Below are 19476 nucleotides of genomic sequence, written 5' to 3'. Positions count from 1 at the left end.
TGTTATTTTTGCTAGGCATTACTCAAGTGCTTTACATATACTGTCTCATTCACTGATTCCCTATAAAATATATTCTACTATGAATACTAATCTACAGAAGATGAAGCTAAGACTATGTAACAAGGAATAAATTGCCCAAGAACACACAAATAGCAAGTAGCAGAGCTAGACCCCAGACACAGGTCATCTGAATCTAAAACATGCTTAAGCATTGAGCTCTACTCTGGAGTTTGTCAGCCTCAGACCATTGACACAGGTGGCCAGATAACTCTTTCTGTGTGGCTCTGTTTGCAAGACTGTGGGAACCTAACCACGTAGCAGCATCCCTGACCTCTTTCCACTAGATGCCACTAGTGCCTTCTCTCCTGGTCCTCTGGCATTGCAATCAAAGTCTCCAGACATTGCCCAATGTCCTGTAGGAGGCAAAATACTTCATCAAGTGGAAACCACTATTCTACACTCAGCGCTGTTAGTACTGTTGTATGCCATCATGTCATTCAGAAACACAATTTTCATAGCTATAATACATTTATTAAATATGAAAATTTAGTGTTACACCAAAAATATTTATATATGAAAACTTAAAAACATCAGGTCATTTGAAATCTACCCCTTTTGTAGATATTTAATATCCAAGAAAACTTTGTCAATGAAATAACAAGCAGCAGGTGATTTATAGTGCAAAGACATTTAACATTTTCCTTAGTAGTAATTTTTTAAGAGAGTATGATTACTATATATAGATATGGCCATGTAAATAAAATATAACTGCATTCACATATGAAAATAAATTTGTCAAAAAAATTTAAATATACTGTTATTCTCTTAAAATCTAATAAATCAAAAAATTTGATAAAGCATTGGTTTTGTTTTTATTCCTTTTAAATTATATATTTAAATATGTGTGTGTGTATGTTAAAAGTAAGTATTGTGCCAGCTTGCCTACATCATTATTTTAGAATCAAATCATGTATACAAAAGTACTAAGAATAAGAAAAGACAGTGTGAAACAAATCGTAAAATGTTTTGCATAATTCACATTGAAGTAAAAGATACGCACAAATACACGCCAAAGTTAAGGAAGATAGTGAAATTCATTTAATAGTCATGTTCTATATAAACAATTTGTCACATATTTTGCATTTTAAGAGCCCACATGTAAAATCACAGTATGCACAGACCAGAAGCAAAATATATCAGACAAAAACATCCTAGAGAAAAATTTGGTTTATCAAACTTTGCTATTTTTCTAAATCTTTGTAAGAGAAAATTAGATATTTTTGGTTAAGAACAAATATACTCTATTCAAGTGTTTTTGATTATGCTATTATCCCTTCTCACCAAAAACATAATTTGCTACAAATTCTACGAAGTTTCACATCAATGGTCTACCCATTACCATAAGCATGTAATTAAAAATATATGACCAAATTAATTTCAAAAGAGAACAATGGTTTTTTGGGGTTTATAGACAGTATTTTTTAAAGGGACCATTTTTTTAAATTTTTCCTTGTGTGCAATTTGGAAGCAAATTGACTTTTAATAACCTATATTGTACATCATGGTTGCAATCCAAGTAGTAGCATTACACCAAAATTATCTAATACACATGTTGCTTAGGGCTGTAATGTTACCATAGTTACTACCAGATCAAACACCGCAGGATAGCAGAACCACTAAGTCTTTCAAAGTGCAGAAAGTCAGCACTTGCAATATGTTATGAGCCTTCATTTTTCTTCATTTGAAGGTTTTTCCAGTTGGTCTTGTGTTGTTTCTTCATCTTTTTTTATTACATCTATAAAAAGCAATTTTCATTGAAACACATTTTAAAACATATTGGAATAAAACAGGACAAAAAAATGTTCATTGTCACTTATCAGTCAGGCAAGTCAAAGCCATAATGAGTTACCACCTCACACCATGAGACTGGCCCATATCAAAAAGTATAGAAAAAAGTATTGTCCAAAGTCTGGAGATAGAGTCCTCCCACACAAGTGGTGGAATGTAGGCTGATCCACATCCTATGGAAAATTGCTCAAAATATTAAAAATAGATCTACCATATGATCCAATAATTCAACTCTAACTATATACCTGAAGAATGCAATAACATTAATTTGAAGAGATATATGCACTCCTATGTTTATTAAAGCGCTATTTCTTAATATAACAGCCAAGTTATGGCAACAATTTAAGTGCTCAAGGATTGATGAGTACATTAGAAAGATGTGCTTTATATACACAGTGGAATACTACTATGCTATAAAATATAACTCTTGACTTTTGCAATAATATGGATGGAACTGCAGGGGATAATGCTAAGCAAAATTAGTAAGGAGAAAGACAAATATCAGATGGTGTTAGATTCATGCAGAATATAGGGGGGGGGGAACAAACAAAAGATTAAGTAAAATCAAACTAATAATGACCCTAGAAATCTGACCATAAAATTAAGAGAATCCCAGGGAAAGGGGTAGGGTAAACATAGAGGAAAGAGGCACAATTGCTATGGTGGAGGACTTTCAGTGCCTTGTTGGTGGGTATGGTATGCAAATAGACCCTGAAGGGTGTGATCTTGTACCACTAAATGACACACAATAAACAAAGTAAAATATGTGGGTATGGGAAGTGATATATGCTCAGGATGAAATTGAAGAGCAGGAATTATTGAGAATTCTTGGGACCTGGAGGCTTCGGATTTAGATAGGCCTGTCTGGGAATGCCTCACTGAGAAGGGGGCATTGGAAGAAATGCCTGAGGGTATGAGGGAGTTAGCTGTTTGGATAGCAGGGAAAAGTGTATGCCAAGCAAAGAAAACAGTAAGGTGAGTGGCATCAATACAGGAAGGAATGCAGAGTAAAGTAAAAGGAATGGGAGACTGGGTCAGAGAGGTACTGAGAGAGTAGGTCTTTTAAGTGGAAAAAAAAATAGCACTTTATTGAGCCAGTCTTGCCAGTAAAGCTGGCTTTATTTGCAAATGGATGGGATGTAACATGTAAGTGACAGTGGGGAACAAGAATAATTTGAATGATTTTTGAATTTAGCAGGTGGGAATTTTGAAAGTATTATTCACTGAGGTTGGAAAAAGGTTTCAAAGAATATATCTGGAGTTCACTGTAGTGCCCACAAAGTTTGAAATTTACTGTTATAACATTCAGTCAGAGATGTCTATGAGGGTAAAGTTCAGAGGGACTCCAGCCTGGAGATAACACCACAGTGTGAGTGACCAGAAGGACGATCATTATTCCAGTGAGACTCGATGATGTCAAAGAAATGGAGGGTTACAGAGTTGTCCAAAGGCTGGTACAAATCATTCATGAAGAGACTGGGGAAAAACAATCTCAGGAACAGCTGCCAGTATAAAAGAAGGAAGCCAAGAGAATAGACTGTCTTGTAAGTAAAGGAAGAAAGTGTTTAGAAGAAGTAGAAATCAACCATGAGAAAATTTCTAGAAAACCATGTGAGATGAGGACTAAGACCACTGATTTTATCAGAGATGTTATATGTGATCTTGAAAGAGCAGTGGAGTGGTGGGGTGAAAGTCTTATCAGGATTAGAGAACTGGGACAAAGGATTTGGAGGCAGAAAAAATAGACATGTTGTTTTGCTACAAAACAGAAATGAGAAGTGGGATCCAGAATGGGTCTGAATCATAGCAATCATGCTCAGTTGCCTTCTGATTATCATGGCAGGTGCTTAATAAATGTTTATTGAAACAACTCTCACAGGAAAACAGTCTTGATAGGAAATGGTACTCTGAGCCAGTAGGAAATATGAAACACTTAAATTACGTTCAGAATTATTTAAGCAGCACTGCTATCACTGATTCTAATCAAGCTACCCATGAAGTATTTAGAGCTTTCAGAGAAGAGCTGTCAGCTCTGTTTTCTCTAAGTTGGGCTAATGAGGAGATGGTGAAGTCCCCTTAAGTATTTCTCTTGCTATGAAATCAACCAGCAGCTCATAATAACAACCAAATAAACATTATTCTGAGATCATCTAGCAGGATCTAGCTCGGGATTATCAGCTAAAATATGGAATATGGTTTCAAGTACCTTTTGGCTTTGAAATGTAATAGTAATTGTTTAGAAATATATTAAAAGATAAAGAGAAAAGGAAATAATCACTTTAAAGAGGTGATGACTGCTTTTTACTTCTAATGTAGAGAGTAAGTGAAGGAAGCCAAGCAAGAAAACGGCTATTTCTGTATAGTGTTATGTAGTCTTGGAGAGTTATCACTATTGTGCTACTTTTTGAATTTGTCTGGTGTTTTCAATATAACTGAATATAGTTTTAATATAGTCCTTCACCATAATTTCTGAGTGTACAAAATTCAAACCCACCAACTTTCCACATCTGAAATGAGAAATATAAATTGTATATAAACTGTATATAAATTATCAATTAAATAAATAAATATCCAAACATACCATGTGATAAAAAGAAATTGTTCTCTTTCTAAAATACTGAAAAATCGACTTCATCTTAAACAACAGGTTTAGTAAACAAGAGAAAAAGTGCTTTCAGTTAGTTAAAAGAGAATCTGTTCCAAAGAAAATTTCTAGACTGATTAAGAAGAGAGAAGTGCTGCTGATTTTAAGAGACTTTGAGTGTTACCTTTCTTCAAGGAGAGGTTCTCCAGTTTGAGGGGTAACTTTGAGAGTTCACCTGTCGCAGTTGAACCCTGGATGTCTGGGATGGCATTTCGGCGGCCTGTCCTTGCTGAAGCTGCAAAACTGGTGATCACATGTTCCACCTCAGTCATTTCTGATGAATCTGTCCTCATAGCAACATCTACAAATAAAATGTGCACATGAAGAGGATGAACCTGTTCCGAGGGAAATATTTGCAAAGTGGTGCCAAAGCACAACAGATCAAAAACAAAACAGGCTTGAGAATCTAATCACTGATCACACGCTGCATCTGTGTCTCCAATAACAGTGCTGGAGCACATTCTCACATTCACTGAATAGACAGGAAGTTCTCAGTATGAGCCAGAGAGCTATAAATAACCCTGAGCCTATGAGCCACTTGGATGCTTCAGGGTACAGTAATCTCTCGCCTTTTGTTCTGCTTTTGTATAGAAGGATAAGCCAAAGCAAGGCTGGAAAAGAAAAGAAAACCCGACTTGCTTCGCCACTCCGGTAGACTGCCGACCAGAATTTGCTTGTAGCCAAATGTCCAGGCTGAAACCAAATCATGATCATTTGTAGGATCAAACAGAATACACTCTATTCTTATTCTTTAGAAACAAGTTTAACTTGATCTCCAAGATTTTTTCCCTCAGTGACAATCATGGATTTCCATCTGTTCTATTCTCAGACCTGATTTCCGTTAGTGTCACCATTAGGTTTGGGGAGAGCAGGATCTGTTCTGCATTTTCCAGTCTTCCAGTGAACCCACAATTATTACTATTTCTTCAGCATCTTTTACCTTTCTAGCAATTGCCTCTGAAATTCTCAAGAGATTATTCACTCTAGAGGGAGGAAGATAGTAGGCTTTCCTTACTCTAAAACTACTCTTTTGTGTGATGTTTTCTTGAGAAATAGTAGCACAATAAGGTACATTTGATATTAGAATTGCAACTGTCCTGGGCCACAGCACACTGAGGTTAGCATGGGCTACCTCAGTTGGGGCTACTTCTCCAGATACTGTCTTCTTTTCTAGGAATGAAACATTTGAGAAAACTAAATCTGCTAACACAATTTTGAAATCAGTTAGACTCCTTTTTAGTATTTGTCCATTCCCTGGCTTTGACATCTCTCTCTGGAATTGAGCATAGAGTGTTAAAAAGAACGCTGCACTACTAGTCAAAAATAATTTCACTCCATTTCATGCTTGTAAGGTGATATTGGTCATTCAGTATAATTACAAATTACAGTGCTCCCCTATAGCATGGGTATTTAAAAATCAGCCTAATTTATAGGATTCTTGTGAAGAAATAATGAGATCAAGTATGTAGAAACACTAACTTATCATACATTTAATTATTGGTGTCATTGTTCATATTTCACTAGATTTTTGTTTCTGCTACCATCCTCCTACATATCCTTTTTTAATTCTAACAAGAAATAGCTTCCTACTGAAAGATCTCTTGAGTTTTCAAAGTAGGAAGCCAGAATTCTTTCAACATTGAATGAACATTGTCATATCTATTGGCTCATTTAAAGCTTCTAGTAATCTTATAAAGAATAACTTTTACTCTGGGGACATGGAAACTGAGATGTGAGAGATCAAGCGGCTTATTTAAAGTTGCATAGTTGCTGATCTGTGAAATAAAAGCAAACTTAAAAAGTAACATTTAGAGTGTGGGGGGGATGAAATAATGAATTTAATGTGTTCTCATCTTTGTGAAAAGAGTAAGAATCCTACTTGAAAATGAGAGGACAGGGAAAGGAAGAGAATTGCCTTAATATATTGATACTGCCTTAATATTTTACTTAGTAATAAATTACTATTACCTTCATAATTTAAAAGCCTTGAAAGAATGTCATACAGCAAAAATAAAAATACACATGTTCTAGCATAGAAAGATTCTAAAAATATTTTTAGAATTTATTAAAAAATAGCAAATTTTTATGTACAAGCCCCTCCCTCCTCCAAAGTTATTATTCAGCTGTTTTGCCATAGGCTTATACATACACACACACGCATACGTGTATACATATATATATATATATATATACATATATACACATGCACACTAACACTATATAAATATACATGTTGCTTTTTCAAAAAGTTTGCAACATTTAAAATATATATAACACATAGAAATATGAGGAAATACTATTATGAAATACAAAGGAGAGACTAACTTCCAGGTTATTTTCATTTTCTGGGCTTATGAAGTAAAACTGTGTTTATGTTTACTAACTGGAGCAGCTGACTCACTTGCAACTCTTCCTCTTTTTCTTCTACAGAATTAGTACAAGAATCAGGGTGAGTTCTGTTTAGTCAACTGTGGCTGTTTACAGGAGTTAAAACCATTTGGATATTTAGAGATTCTACAGAAGTTCCTGCATGCCCACAGCAAGGTAATGCGATTGCCTGGAACACATTTCCCATTATTTTGAAAATACACAATTTTTAGGACACTTTAACAAAGACCATTAATTACACAGTCTAGCTCTCTCTCTCTCCATATATATGTATGTATACACACATAATAGCATCTCTGTAATTTCCAAATTATTAATAAAAGAAAAGAGTAACATAACACAATAGAAGAGGACTAAGTTATTCAAGCTAAACAGAGCACTTAAGGAGGGAGTGTGTGTGTGTGTGTGTGTGTGTGTAAAATCACTAGTCATCTTCCATAGGTTCAAAAGAGCCTAAGAGTCTGTTAGTAAATTATAGACAAACATCTCAATTCTCTTTCTCAAGCTTCCTGATGTAGAAGCTAAGACAGTAAGAAGGTAGATGGAAAGGTAGATGCCTTTTTCTCCTCTTTTTTCATTGATGTAACTTTAATTTGCAACACTGCTTGTTTTTTTTCCCTACTTTGTGGATTTGGATCACTCACCCCATCACCTACTGTGAAGCCACTACTCATTATGCATGTAAGTCTTGAAATAAACTTCTTACCCACTAAATCAGTTCCCTTGTGGTATGAATCAGTCTATTTGAAAAACACACACACACACACTTAAAATAACAAAGAAGGAAGAACATACATTTTGGAAAGTTGGTGGTTTTCTTGGTCAAAGACAGAGAGAAAGAGACACACTGGTCTCAGCTGATAACCAAATGTTTTATCTGTCTCTTTCCAGCTCTCAATATCTTAATATCCTATGCTAGATTTCTTTAGTTCTTACAATTATTTTTTATGATTTTCTTTTTTGGAGTAGACAAATTTCATTCAAACAGGTGAAAGAAGGATAACAATCACCTCTTAATGTGAACTAACAAAAATATTTATTCAGCTAGTGAATATTTATTCAGCTAGTGAACCCCCCCCCCCGTTAAATTATTAAAAACTAGGCCCTGTGTTAGATTCATCAGAGAAAATCACAGCCTACTAAGATAAAACACCTTCTAATCTTTTATTTTTCTTGACTTCAATTTTAATAGTAATAAGATAAAAGTGTTATAAGATTGAGCTCCCTGAAAATATTCAGACAGAATTTTTACAAGATTACCAGAGCAAATGTTTCCAATACATTTTACCTTCATATGTGCAACTGAGGTCAACAGAGATTTTGTGGGCCTTGGGAAAAAATTGTTACCATAACCTTAAAGAATTTTAATTACCCATAGTTAGGGCCATCTCCAGAAACAAACATTTTATGGAAGAAAACTGTCTTAGAGTAGGGCAAACATCTACAGGTAAGGCTTTGTCATCTGTGGTCAGCCCTTCTCCTCACTGACAGCCCAGCCCTTACCCCATTTCCCTAAGATATAGCTCTGTTTGTTCCTTTTACTTCAGAATTTACAGCCAAGAAAATTCTCCATAAGTATGTGACTAAATTTGTTCTCTTCTTCTATGAATGTGTCTGACGTTAATTTGTTTGCTTGTGCATCCTGAGAAGAACCTACAAAGAAGTGTTTTCTCCTGTGATCTTACTGTATTAGTGTTCAACATGTAAATCCTTTAATACATCACCTTTTCACCTAAGTATGAAGACCACTTTAGGTTAAACAGAGCTTATATGGAATGTATAATTGTACAAATTATTTTTTTTAACTTAGAGAACTTTCTCTTTAAAAATCCCCCCATGTATGGTATTTCTGTGACTCAAGTATAAACTAAAGTAGATTTTAGCTATTGACACACATATTGTTTTTATATTTAAATTCTTACTTGATATTAATATGTATAAATGCTTTAACATATAGCAGTAGACACATAGGCGATATTTTTAGCAATAATGAATTTTTGACAGTTTAGATCCATAAGTTTTAAATATAAAGTCAAATTAATTTTTCATTAATCTTTCCAAATAAAGGAAGTACAGCAGTAAAATGGCATTTGTTAAACTGAGATAGGGCCTCTTAAAACAATAATACACACTGAGGTTAAAAAAAAATCTAGCGATTTAACTGTAATAAGCTTGTAACCCCCTTGATTGTGAGGGTGTTGTTTGACTGTCCATCCTGTCCTCTTTGGTTCCTGCTAGAAAGCCTACCCAACATGTATCCTCCATGAAGTATTATAGGGCATCAGTTTGCCGTAAGTATTTCTTTCAACCCTTATAGCTTTCCCAAAGGCCCATTACATTTCCCCTTTATTATAGGATTTTTAATTTAAAGTGACCAGGTAGTCTAACCTTCCCGATGCAGAAATTGCAATGTAGTCATATAACAGCTGAGTATAAGAGTCTTTGTCTTTTTATCAGTACCTTCTCTAAAGTGGTGTGTGTGTGTTATATGGAGTGTCTGATATCAAGGCACAGAGTGTTATGTTGAATAATCTTTTAAATGAAAGTAATTCTACATGTTTCTATGTCATAGCAGAGCACCCCCTATTCTTTATATCACACACAGTTTTGACCTTTCATCTCTTACCTTTTTAGTTCTCTTTCTGAGTGACCAGACTTGAGAGGAATTAACATTGTTTGGAAGGAATCAACCTCATCCTTTTTCTCTATTTTGTCTGTATTCTCATTTACTGCTCACATTACATTATGAGTCACACTAGTGACTCATATAAAAAAATGTGTAATTTTATTAAGGTATGAGAGCATGCCTGATGAAGTATTTGCATTTAATTTTAAAAGTATTTAGCTCCAATTATATGCAATGTGCTACACTATAGTACTGTGGAGTTTGGCACAAATACAAGGACTTTAACTCTAAAAACTTGGGAAGGCCCCTTATTAGTTAGTCCCCCAACAACTGCAGAGGAGGGAGTAGTTAATTCAAAAAAAAAAAAAAAAACTGAAACTGGGCATCACAGAGAACAAAGCATTGAGGGGGCCTCAGAGACAGAATAACGAGACGCTAGAGAAAGGTTGCTCTCAGACAACCCTCTTCTCATCTTTGAAATTTCCAACTGCTCTTGGACACAAAATTTATCCAGATTTCAAAAGGAGCACAAAGAGTCAAGTCCACAAATGCCCAAGGACTAAATTTGCATAAGTGGAAAAATGAAACTATTTTGAGGTTCATGGGGTCTCCTTGTATTCTTCTTGTCTCAGAATGAACATGCCTTTCTGCTTAGGGGATTAAATGCAGGTACTGAGAAACTTGTTTCCCTTTTAATGAGACAGGAGGCTTGAAAATGTCAAGTGATTTTAATGACATCATTATAAAAGAAGGAAGAGGAAGTTAGTTCTGACTACTGTCTGTCTGGTGGATGGACCGAAACAGTAATCTAATAAATTCAATAAATAAATGTTGACTAGCCAATACCTATAAATTATGAGCAGGCAAATGCTGTCAATGAAGATGTTTCTAATTTTTAATGTTCTCAATAAAGACTGAAGTTTCAATTATTAAATATTAAAATGAATTTTGTTAACATTAAAGGAAGTTTGGAGGCAGGGTGTAAACAAATGGAAAATACAATGACTTGCAGGTGTGGCCAACTTTAACAATCATATACAGTCAATGTAAAAACTCATAGAGAACCATTATCATCTGGGGCATCTGGATAGTTAATACTCTTTAGGCACTGGCCAGTCTGGAAGGGACTCATTAATTTTGAATGAGTTGCTAACCTGAAGTCAGTTACACACAATTCATAATTTCTCAGCTCTCCCTTGTATAATGAAATCCACTGACATTTTCAATAAACCAAAACTTACAGCATAAATATTTTCAACTGAATCTCCTTTACCCTTCTTATTCTCAACAAGGGAGAAATAGAGTCTTGTATAATCCAGACTTTTCTTTGCTTGAAATTATTATTGAGAGTAATGCATCTATGACAAAAAATAGTTCCATATTTATTCTTTCAATTTAAAGCAGTAGGTAAGCTTAGACTTAAGCTATTTAAGTTAAATTGCATGCATTTCAGAAAATCTTTAGTTTAAATATGCTTATCTAGCTTCAAAAAGAAAAATCCATTGTAATAGAGTAATAGGACTATTTTACTAATATCCAAAAATTTTAAGTGTAAATGTGAACCATAACTGTTGTAGTAATTACTTTAAGAAACTACATATTTATTCCACTTCTCCAAATACTGTTGTGATTATCAGTACAACTCACTTTATACTCACATAGTACAAGGATAAGATAATAATGAAATTAAAATATAACATTATGTTTTAGATTGACTGCTTTTGATTAATAACAATTTGTCTTCTTTGGTCACACATCTCTGTGCTAAGAACAACTTCCTATTTTTTACAACTTACTCAAATAATTAGACTTACATATAATCAAAAGAAAACTATTTCAAGTAAAGATTTAAAAAGCCAAAGTCCAAGCAATGACATTTCTGACCTGTATCAACATATACTTGGTATGACTGTCCTTAAATTAGTCATGTTTGTTAAGCAGTCCACATGACTACCTAAAAATGAACCTAACTGAGTTGATTCCTGCATTGCTGTCTATTTGACTTGCAACTTTCAATGAGATATTAAACTTCTCAGTTAACTATATTTCCACATTTATCACAAGCACAAATATATTACTTTTCTATCACCTTGGAGTCACACAAACTAGTTGGTATAAATGTGTTTGGTTAGCAACTACACAAATGAAATTTGCTTATAAATCAATCTTAGTGTTTACTGACAGGCACTATGTAGATTATATTATGAGCATCAATATCCCTATTAAAGAATGGTATTGATGTGATTAGAAAAAAACTCTGATGTTCAGTTGTAAAGACAAAAGGAGATGAACAGAGATATTGCTAGAAACTTGGTGCTTAAAAAAGAACATAAAAAAATTTACAATTTTCCCACCTCTCCACATCTCAAAATGACTCCTTTCTGCATCATCTATACCAGATCAGTCACATGACACAGAAAACTGCATCTCCCTTATACTGTTCAGAAGAGGTCCTCCTTAAAGGTGCATTCACACACTCTCAGCAACAAACCTTGTCGACGGGTTTCTTTAAGAGTTAAACTTGGGGCCTCCCTGGTGGTGCCAGGAGTAAGCCTCAGCACTATGAAGCTACTACGTGCAGCCACTGCAGCATGAGTTTGATCTTGGCCAGAGAGCTGACCTACATGGCACAGCAGACCTCTCCTGTTTTGCCCGCTGCTCCCCTCAGCAGTGTACTTCATCAATATACCTGTTCTGCTCCCCACTGTTTCTCATGAATCCTCTCACCCTCTGCATCTCTGGCCTGTACCTCAGTTCTTATATGCATAAAAAAATCTTTTTAAAAATACTTAAAACTGAATTAAAACCCTTGATTTCTTCATGACCTCTGAACAGTTATGAATCTGAGTAATGTTATGATGACATAATATGGCAAGGAAAGAAGAGTTGCAAAGATCTTGTGAGAGCTATTTTTCCTCAGTGAAGCTCACCCTAACCACCACTCCGGGTAGCTTCTGATTCCCCTTTACTTTCTCCTGGGAATAAGAATTTTAATATATACTTTATGTTCCACATATATTATAACATTATTATTATACTCATTGTTTACCATCTCATTAACTAGAACGTAAATTTTACAAGGTAGAGGTTTTGGAAGACGTTTCATAGGTGGATTTATCACACTAAAAGTCAGAAAGCCAGGCCTGGCACTCACTTAGTTAATGATGCAAATTCCCTTTCCATTTTTCCTTTGTTAAATGAGTTCTTTTTATTTTACATGTGAAAACAGAAAATGTTCAATGTTGCAAAAATGGCAATTCTGGAAGTTAGGAAGAAAAAGCAAATAGCCTATTATATCCCATTATCCAGTGACAGCTCTGTAATAATTCTGGTATATGCACGTCTAGAACTGTTTTAATGCTCACATACCCGAGCATATCACATACATACCTTAGATATATGTATTTCAAAGATAGGTTTACATATATGATTTTATTGTATTTTAAAAATACATCTTCTGGGGCCCTCCCTGGTGGTGCAATGGGTTAGGACACAGCACTGCAGCTGCTACAGTGGGAGTTCAGTCCCCACCCCGGAGGTGACCCACATGGTGCGGCAGACCTCTCCTGCCTCACCTGCTGCTCCCCTCAGCAGTGTACTTCGTAGATCTGCCTGTTCTGATCCCCACTCTGTCTCTGGTGAATCCTCGCACCGTGCCTGCACCTCTGGCCTTACCCCAGTTCTGTATGTATAAATAAATGAATCTTTGGAAAAAAAATCATGTGTATCTATAAAAAAAAAAAATACATCTTCTTCCCTGCTAACATCATTCTCTATTTTTAATGAAAGTTTTGGAAAAAAATTACATTTTCTAGAAAGCCAGCATTTCAGCACACATGCCAACTATGTAAAATATGCCTAATCAAAAAGCCAAAACCTGGCAACTGTCAGGAGGAAAGCTGAGGTCTGAGATCATTCACAACTCTTTTCTTTCTTTTTTAAAAAGATTTATTTATTTATGCATACAAGAATGGGGATATAGGCCAGAGGTGTGGGTAGTGAGAAGATTCACCAGAGACAGAGTAGGGAGCAGAACCTGCAGATGGACTGAAATACACTGCTGAGAGGAGCAGCAGGTGGGTCAGGAGAGGTCTGCTGTGCCATGTGGGTCACCATCCTGGACGGCTGGGAATTGAACTGGGGCTGCAGTGGCTGCAGATCCCTTCAGAGTGCTGTGCTTTAACCAGTTGCACCACAAGGGAGGGCCCCACAACTCTTCAAATTACATGAAGCTGCTATACAAGTAAGATGCTTTCTTAAATTGAAAGTTCCAGTATTCTCTTTTTCTTCTACTTCTCAATTTAAAATAAAATCCTTTGTGCTGACACTATCCCTTCTTAATTTATACGTACAAGAACTGGGGAGTAGGTCATACGTGTGGGAGGTGAGAGCATTCACCAGAGACAGAGTGGTGAGCAGAATGAGGATCTCTGAAATACACTGCTGAGGAGAGCAGCTGGTGAGACAGGAGAAATCTGCAGTGCCATTGGGTCAGCTCCCTGGCAGGGGTGGAATGAGGCAGGATCAAACTCAGAACACAGTGGCTGGTGATAGCTTATTGATAGCAGTGAGACTTTTTTTTTTTTTTTTCAAGATTCATCCATACATACATACAGAACTGGGGTACAGGTCAGAGGTGCAGGGGCAGTAGATGGACTCACTGGAGACAGAGTGGGGAGCAGAACAGGCAGATCGACAAACATACACAATAGCAGTGACTTAACCACCACCAGGGTGGCCCCTCTATCCCTTTTTAAATAAATTCGATTTTCACTTTTTTTCTCCCACTTGAGAGAAGGAGGGGAAATGATTGAAATTTTATAAGCTCTGATTTGTTTTCTAAGTTCCCTTCAGCACTTCATTTTTCTTTGCAGAAGAAGAAATCATCTTAGTGTTTCATCAAGCACAAAATTCAATAAAAATCACAGGAGCAAAAATCTTAAAAGTTGCTTTAAGGATTTTCTGAGTCATAGAGACAGGAAAAAATTCCAGTCAAATAACAAATAACATAAGCCATGTCACATTTGTTATGGCAGCTAAAAATGTTCACAGTCATTATACATATATTATTAATTTTTAAAATACATGCACACAAAAGCATGGTAAGGGACAGACACAAACGTTTAACAGTAGGTTTATTTCTGGGTGGCATAAACTATGTCATATATGCCTTTTATTTTCTTCTTTGAATTTCATTTTCCAAATTTTCTATAATGAAGATTTTTATAATATGAAAAATGGCATAAGCATGTGTTAATATTCACTGTATTAAAGTACTTGAATAAGAATTAGCACATGTCTCTGTACAATGGGATAATTATCACTATCTTCAAAAGTAAGGAAAATGAGGATCATCAGATGAAGTGGTTTGACTAAACAGGCCCAGTTAGCAGGTGACAGAGGCAAGATCAGACCCCTTTCATCAGACACTTCATTCCTTGCATTTTCTATTACACTCCACCAAATATTTGTTGAACAAGACTCAGTCTTTATTCAACTAATCATCCACTATACATCCTTCTTTCAATGTAAGAATCTAGAGAAATCCCCCAAGTGAGACTAAACACTAACTGACAGTGAGTTCACACTGAAAAGGCAAAATACATGGTCTTTACTCTGAAAGAGCATATGACTTAATTATATAGATGAAATACAAGCATATTAAAAGAAATGTAAAAATAAAAGTCAATATATTACATATTGAAATAAGTGATACAAATTTAATATGTTATGAAAATATAAAATGGAAATAGTTATTGAATTTTGGGGCCATTGAGAGATGTCACGAAGCTGCAAAGCATGTATATAGTATTTGATCTTAATGTTTGGGCAGGATTAACACAGGTAAAAAGGAAATGAGAAAAATTATCAAGCTCTCAAGCTCAACAAATACCTTAAGCTAAGTCATCTAGATTGGAGTGTCAGAGGCAAGTTCCAAATAAAGGAAAAGGAAACATCTGGCCCTAATGGAATGCGGTGTGACTTAGAGTTGGAAAAATAAGTTGGAGCATAATCATAAAACTGGAATCCAAGCTGCAAAGAATGTCATTTTTAAAGATACTACATTTCTTCTTGTAAGCACTAGGTAACTACAGGAATTTCTAAGTCATATAATAAAAATATATTTAAGATGCATTGTCTGAAAATAAAAACTCATGGAAAGGATACTGTGAGGAGGTGATTAAAAAACAAATTTCTGTAAGCATGTCTACAGAATCTGGCTGATAGGCTGATTACAAACTTTATATGTAAATGAAACAGACCAAGAAGAGCATCTTCCTTAAAAAAGGAAAAACTTAGAAAGACACATTCTATCAGACCTGAAGACATTATATAGCCTGAGAACTTGGCCATAAGATATGAAGTCCATTACAAAGTGCTAGTTACTAAGATAGGGTGGGGTTCTTCCAGGAGAGTCAAACGGAATGATGCAGAGATTCCAGTTTAAATTAAAAAAGACACACATATACATAGGTGTCACCAAGGCTGCAGACACTGGGGGTGGTCACTGAAAGACTCCCAGTGATCTTGGAGGATACACAGAGAGAAAACATCACAAAGCTGGATACTAATGGGAAGACTTGATCATGGAAAAACAGGTGGTGCTGATCACAATTTATAACAAAATAAATGATTATTATTAAATAAATTAGGAGTGTTAGTGTTTTCTGTGAATTTACTATTTAAATATATCCATATTGTTGAATAAATGACCTCCATTTGGTCAATAATTGTTAACAGTTTGCTCTGCTTAATCTCCCTCTGTGTCTAAATACACACACCCAACTTTGCTAACCATATGAAAGTAAACTGCTAATAATATGGCATCCCATATCTAAATATTTCAGTATGTAGCTCTTAAGAAGTATTTTCTCCTGCATACCTACAATACCATTATATTGCCACAAAATTCTTTTTTGCACATTACTGTTCTGAGATAATTACCTTTTGCCTGGAGGATAGACTTTAGAAATTCTCTTGGGAATTATTGGGATTTTGTTTTGTTTTCTCATTCTTGCAAGGTGTACTACTCAGGGTTGAAATTACCTTCTCCAAGAACTTTGCAATATCATCACTACACTATTTCATTTTTGCTCTTAGGAAGTTTGTTGATCATGATGGTTAATTTAGGTGTCAACCTGGCCAGAGAGTGTTCAGATTTTTGGTTAAAGTTTATTCTGAGTGAGGGCATTTCTAGATGAGATTGACTTTTGAATCAACAGATGAGTGTCCTCCCAGTGTGGGTGAGCAATTCATTGAAGATCTGTAGAGAACAAAACATTGAGTAAGAGAGAAGTTGCTTTCTTTGCCTGACTGTCCTGGAATGGCACAATCTCTGTCTTCAGACTCAAAAGCAGACAGGAACTTTCACCATCCTCTCTCCTCTTGTCAGACCTTCAAACTAGGGTTGAATCTATTCCATTGATGCTCTTGGGTTTCCAGCTTTTTGACTGCAGGTTTGATATTCTTCATTTTCCATAACAGGATGAATCAATTTTTTATAATAGATAAATATACATTCGCTTGGTTACATTTCTTGGAGTACTCTGAATAATATACTGATGGCATAACTGTCATTCTTGGTTTGTAAAAGCTTTTTTCTGGTTTAAGGATATTTTTCTTTGGTGTTCTGAAATGGTCCTTTTTTGTTTAGTGTCCTCATAAATTGTTAGAATCCCTGCATTTGAGATTTTTTATCCATTCTGGGAAGATTTCAGGTATTATATCCTTGAATGTTATTTTTTAACCTTTATCCTTTCCTTTGGAATTCCAGCTAGACATGCAAAATGATATTCTCATTCTACTGATCAGTCTCACAAAAATTCTTTAATATTTTCTACCTCTATGTGACTCTGTGCTTCATATTGCATAGTCTTCAGATTAACCTACTAATTCACTAGTTCTCTCTTGAGTGTGTTTAATCTGCTCTAAAGATATGCACAGATTTTTAATTTCCATTTATTATATTTCTCACTTCTAGATAACCTGTTTGGTTTTTCCCTTTCCAAGCATTCTTCGTTGTTTTTATAGCATCTTATCCCTTAGTCATACATAATTTCAATACCATCATTTTTTCTTTCTGAATATATTAAGTCCATATTAAAACTCCTCATGAGTAATTCCAACATCTATATTTTTTTATATTCTAATTCTGTTATTTATTGTTTCTTTAGCATCTTTCTCATGGTAACTTATTTCTTCCATGTTTTATGATTTTGGTTGCAGTAATCTAGTTTTTAAAACCTTTTCCTTGAGATTACCTGAGACTTGAATTAAAACATTTTCTTCTCCAGAGGCTCTGAATTTGTCTTGACTGGGTGTTTGGAGGCACCACCAAATTGGTTACCTTTAAATTCTCAAGCATGGGATCTTTCAGGAAATCTAAATACTACACAGTGGCAAACTTGCGTGGCTTTACACAATGGTCCTAAATTATAAGGAAAGTATTTTCCTTCCTTTCTGTCCAAGACAAGGCTAATAGGGAAAGTATCTTTACTGTTTTCCTTTGAAGACAGGGGCTTTATTGATAACATTAGCTTTTTTTTTTTTCTAACCCATTCTACTTTTATTTTTAATTTATTTTATTATAAATATTTACATATATTTCTGTACTTTACATTATTCTTCATTTTGTACATTTTTCATCTCAGTTGTAATCCCTGTAGAATTCCACCACCACTTCACTTATAACCTTAGCTTTTAACGCCATGTATCACTACTGACATGTTCAGCTTCATTCTGAAGTTTTATGACATAAGCATTATGCTAAAGATCCAATCTGATTTTCCACCGCAAGTAGGACCTAAGTTCTTCCCTAGTTCCCAGAATATGACTTTGTCAAAAACATAAGTCAGGTGTCATTCAGAAACCCAGGGAAGTGTCTGGGTACAGAATTCTCCTGTCTCTAGATTTGTGATAGTCCCTCATTGTTGTGGGACTATGAAGAATTTTCTTATTTATCGACATAGACATTCATTTCAGAAGACTCGAAAATACTTATCCTGTATTTTAAAGTGCAGTAGATTAAGGGTTTTTTAAGGACATGAACCTTCCATAGTAGCAGGGAATGATCTGGATCAATAATTTTTCATCTATGTAATAATATTTATCTCTTTTAATCAGAAAAAAATCATATCCAGTAATATGCAATAGTATAACTATTCTCCTTATCAAAATTTATTTTAACTCAGATTGTAACTTTTCCTTCACAGCAGAAGGTTTTTTTGTAATTTGGAATATAAGCATTCACTTCCATTTTAAAATCTGTTTTCCCTTTGGCAAATTCACAACCAATCCACAATCATACATGGGATCATTTCTTCAAGTGGCAAAAGGTTTAAAATTAAGGATCACTCTTCCATGTTTCCCTAATGTCCAACAAATGAGCGTTTTGAATTGCCTAAGCACAAATTTCCTTCCCTACCTTCTCCCATGACCAAGGCACCCTAGGAACAACACTTTTAATCAAGGGCCAAGGCACAAGACACAAGACATTCCCAAGGGATCGGTTTTCAGCTCTTTGGTAGCCCATAGAATTATTCAAATAAGCCAGTCACATCCCACTGTGGGAAACAGGAGACATCACACCCTCTTTTACTACAAAGCTTGCAGCCTTTGGCCCTTGGTTGTTCGCTCTGTTCCTGAGGTACAGTCCCCAGTGGCCCTGAGGGGCTCACAGTGCCGACTGCCTTGGGCTGTGAGCACAGCTGTTCTCATCTGTGCAGTGACAAGTGTGGTGTTTAGCTGCCCCTGCACCCATCCAGGGAGGAATCTCCCCCACCAAAGGGTGACTAGGAGGCAATAAAAATCACCGTTGCCATCCAAGGACACCTGGTCAGCTTTAATTGAATGCCCTTGGCTTACTTAACTGGATATGTTACCTGGGAAAGGCTACCTGAGATGGAGCTACTAATTGTTGGCAAGCTGGAGCTGTATCTTCTGTAGTATTCTGTTATCTTTGTCAGGCATT

General features: G+C 35.4%; 1 protein-coding gene across 3 annotated transcripts in view; it reads right to left on the bottom strand.

Annotated features, from left to right (window-relative positions):
* Window positions 1–1074: 1074 nt before the first annotated feature.
* PKIB (protein kinase (cAMP-dependent, catalytic) inhibitor beta) overlaps window positions 1075–19476 on the bottom strand; it is an 89993-nt gene continuing 71591 nt past the window's right edge. For all 3 annotated transcript variants that reach the window (XM_012720715.1, XM_012720717.1, XM_004673823.2), the window contains 2 exons: window positions 4617–4793; window positions 1075–1795 (listed from right to left, as the gene is read on the bottom strand). In XM_012720715.1, coding sequence (XP_012576169.1) covers window positions 1728–1795; window positions 4617–4793 — 245 coding nt within the window. In that variant the 3' untranslated portion in view covers window positions 1075–1727. The remainder of the gene's footprint in view (window positions 1796–4616; window positions 4794–19476) is intronic.

The sequence above is a fragment of the Condylura cristata genome, unplaced genomic scaffold (genome assembly GCF_000260355.1).
Source record: "Condylura cristata isolate star-nosed mole 26May11 unplaced genomic scaffold, ConCri1.0 scaffold00001, whole genome shotgun sequence".
Lineage (NCBI taxonomy): Eukaryota > Metazoa > Chordata > Mammalia > Eulipotyphla > Talpidae > Condylura > Condylura cristata.
The sequence above is the reverse complement of the archived record's forward strand: the minus strand, read 5'-3'. Positions and strand labels throughout refer to the sequence as shown.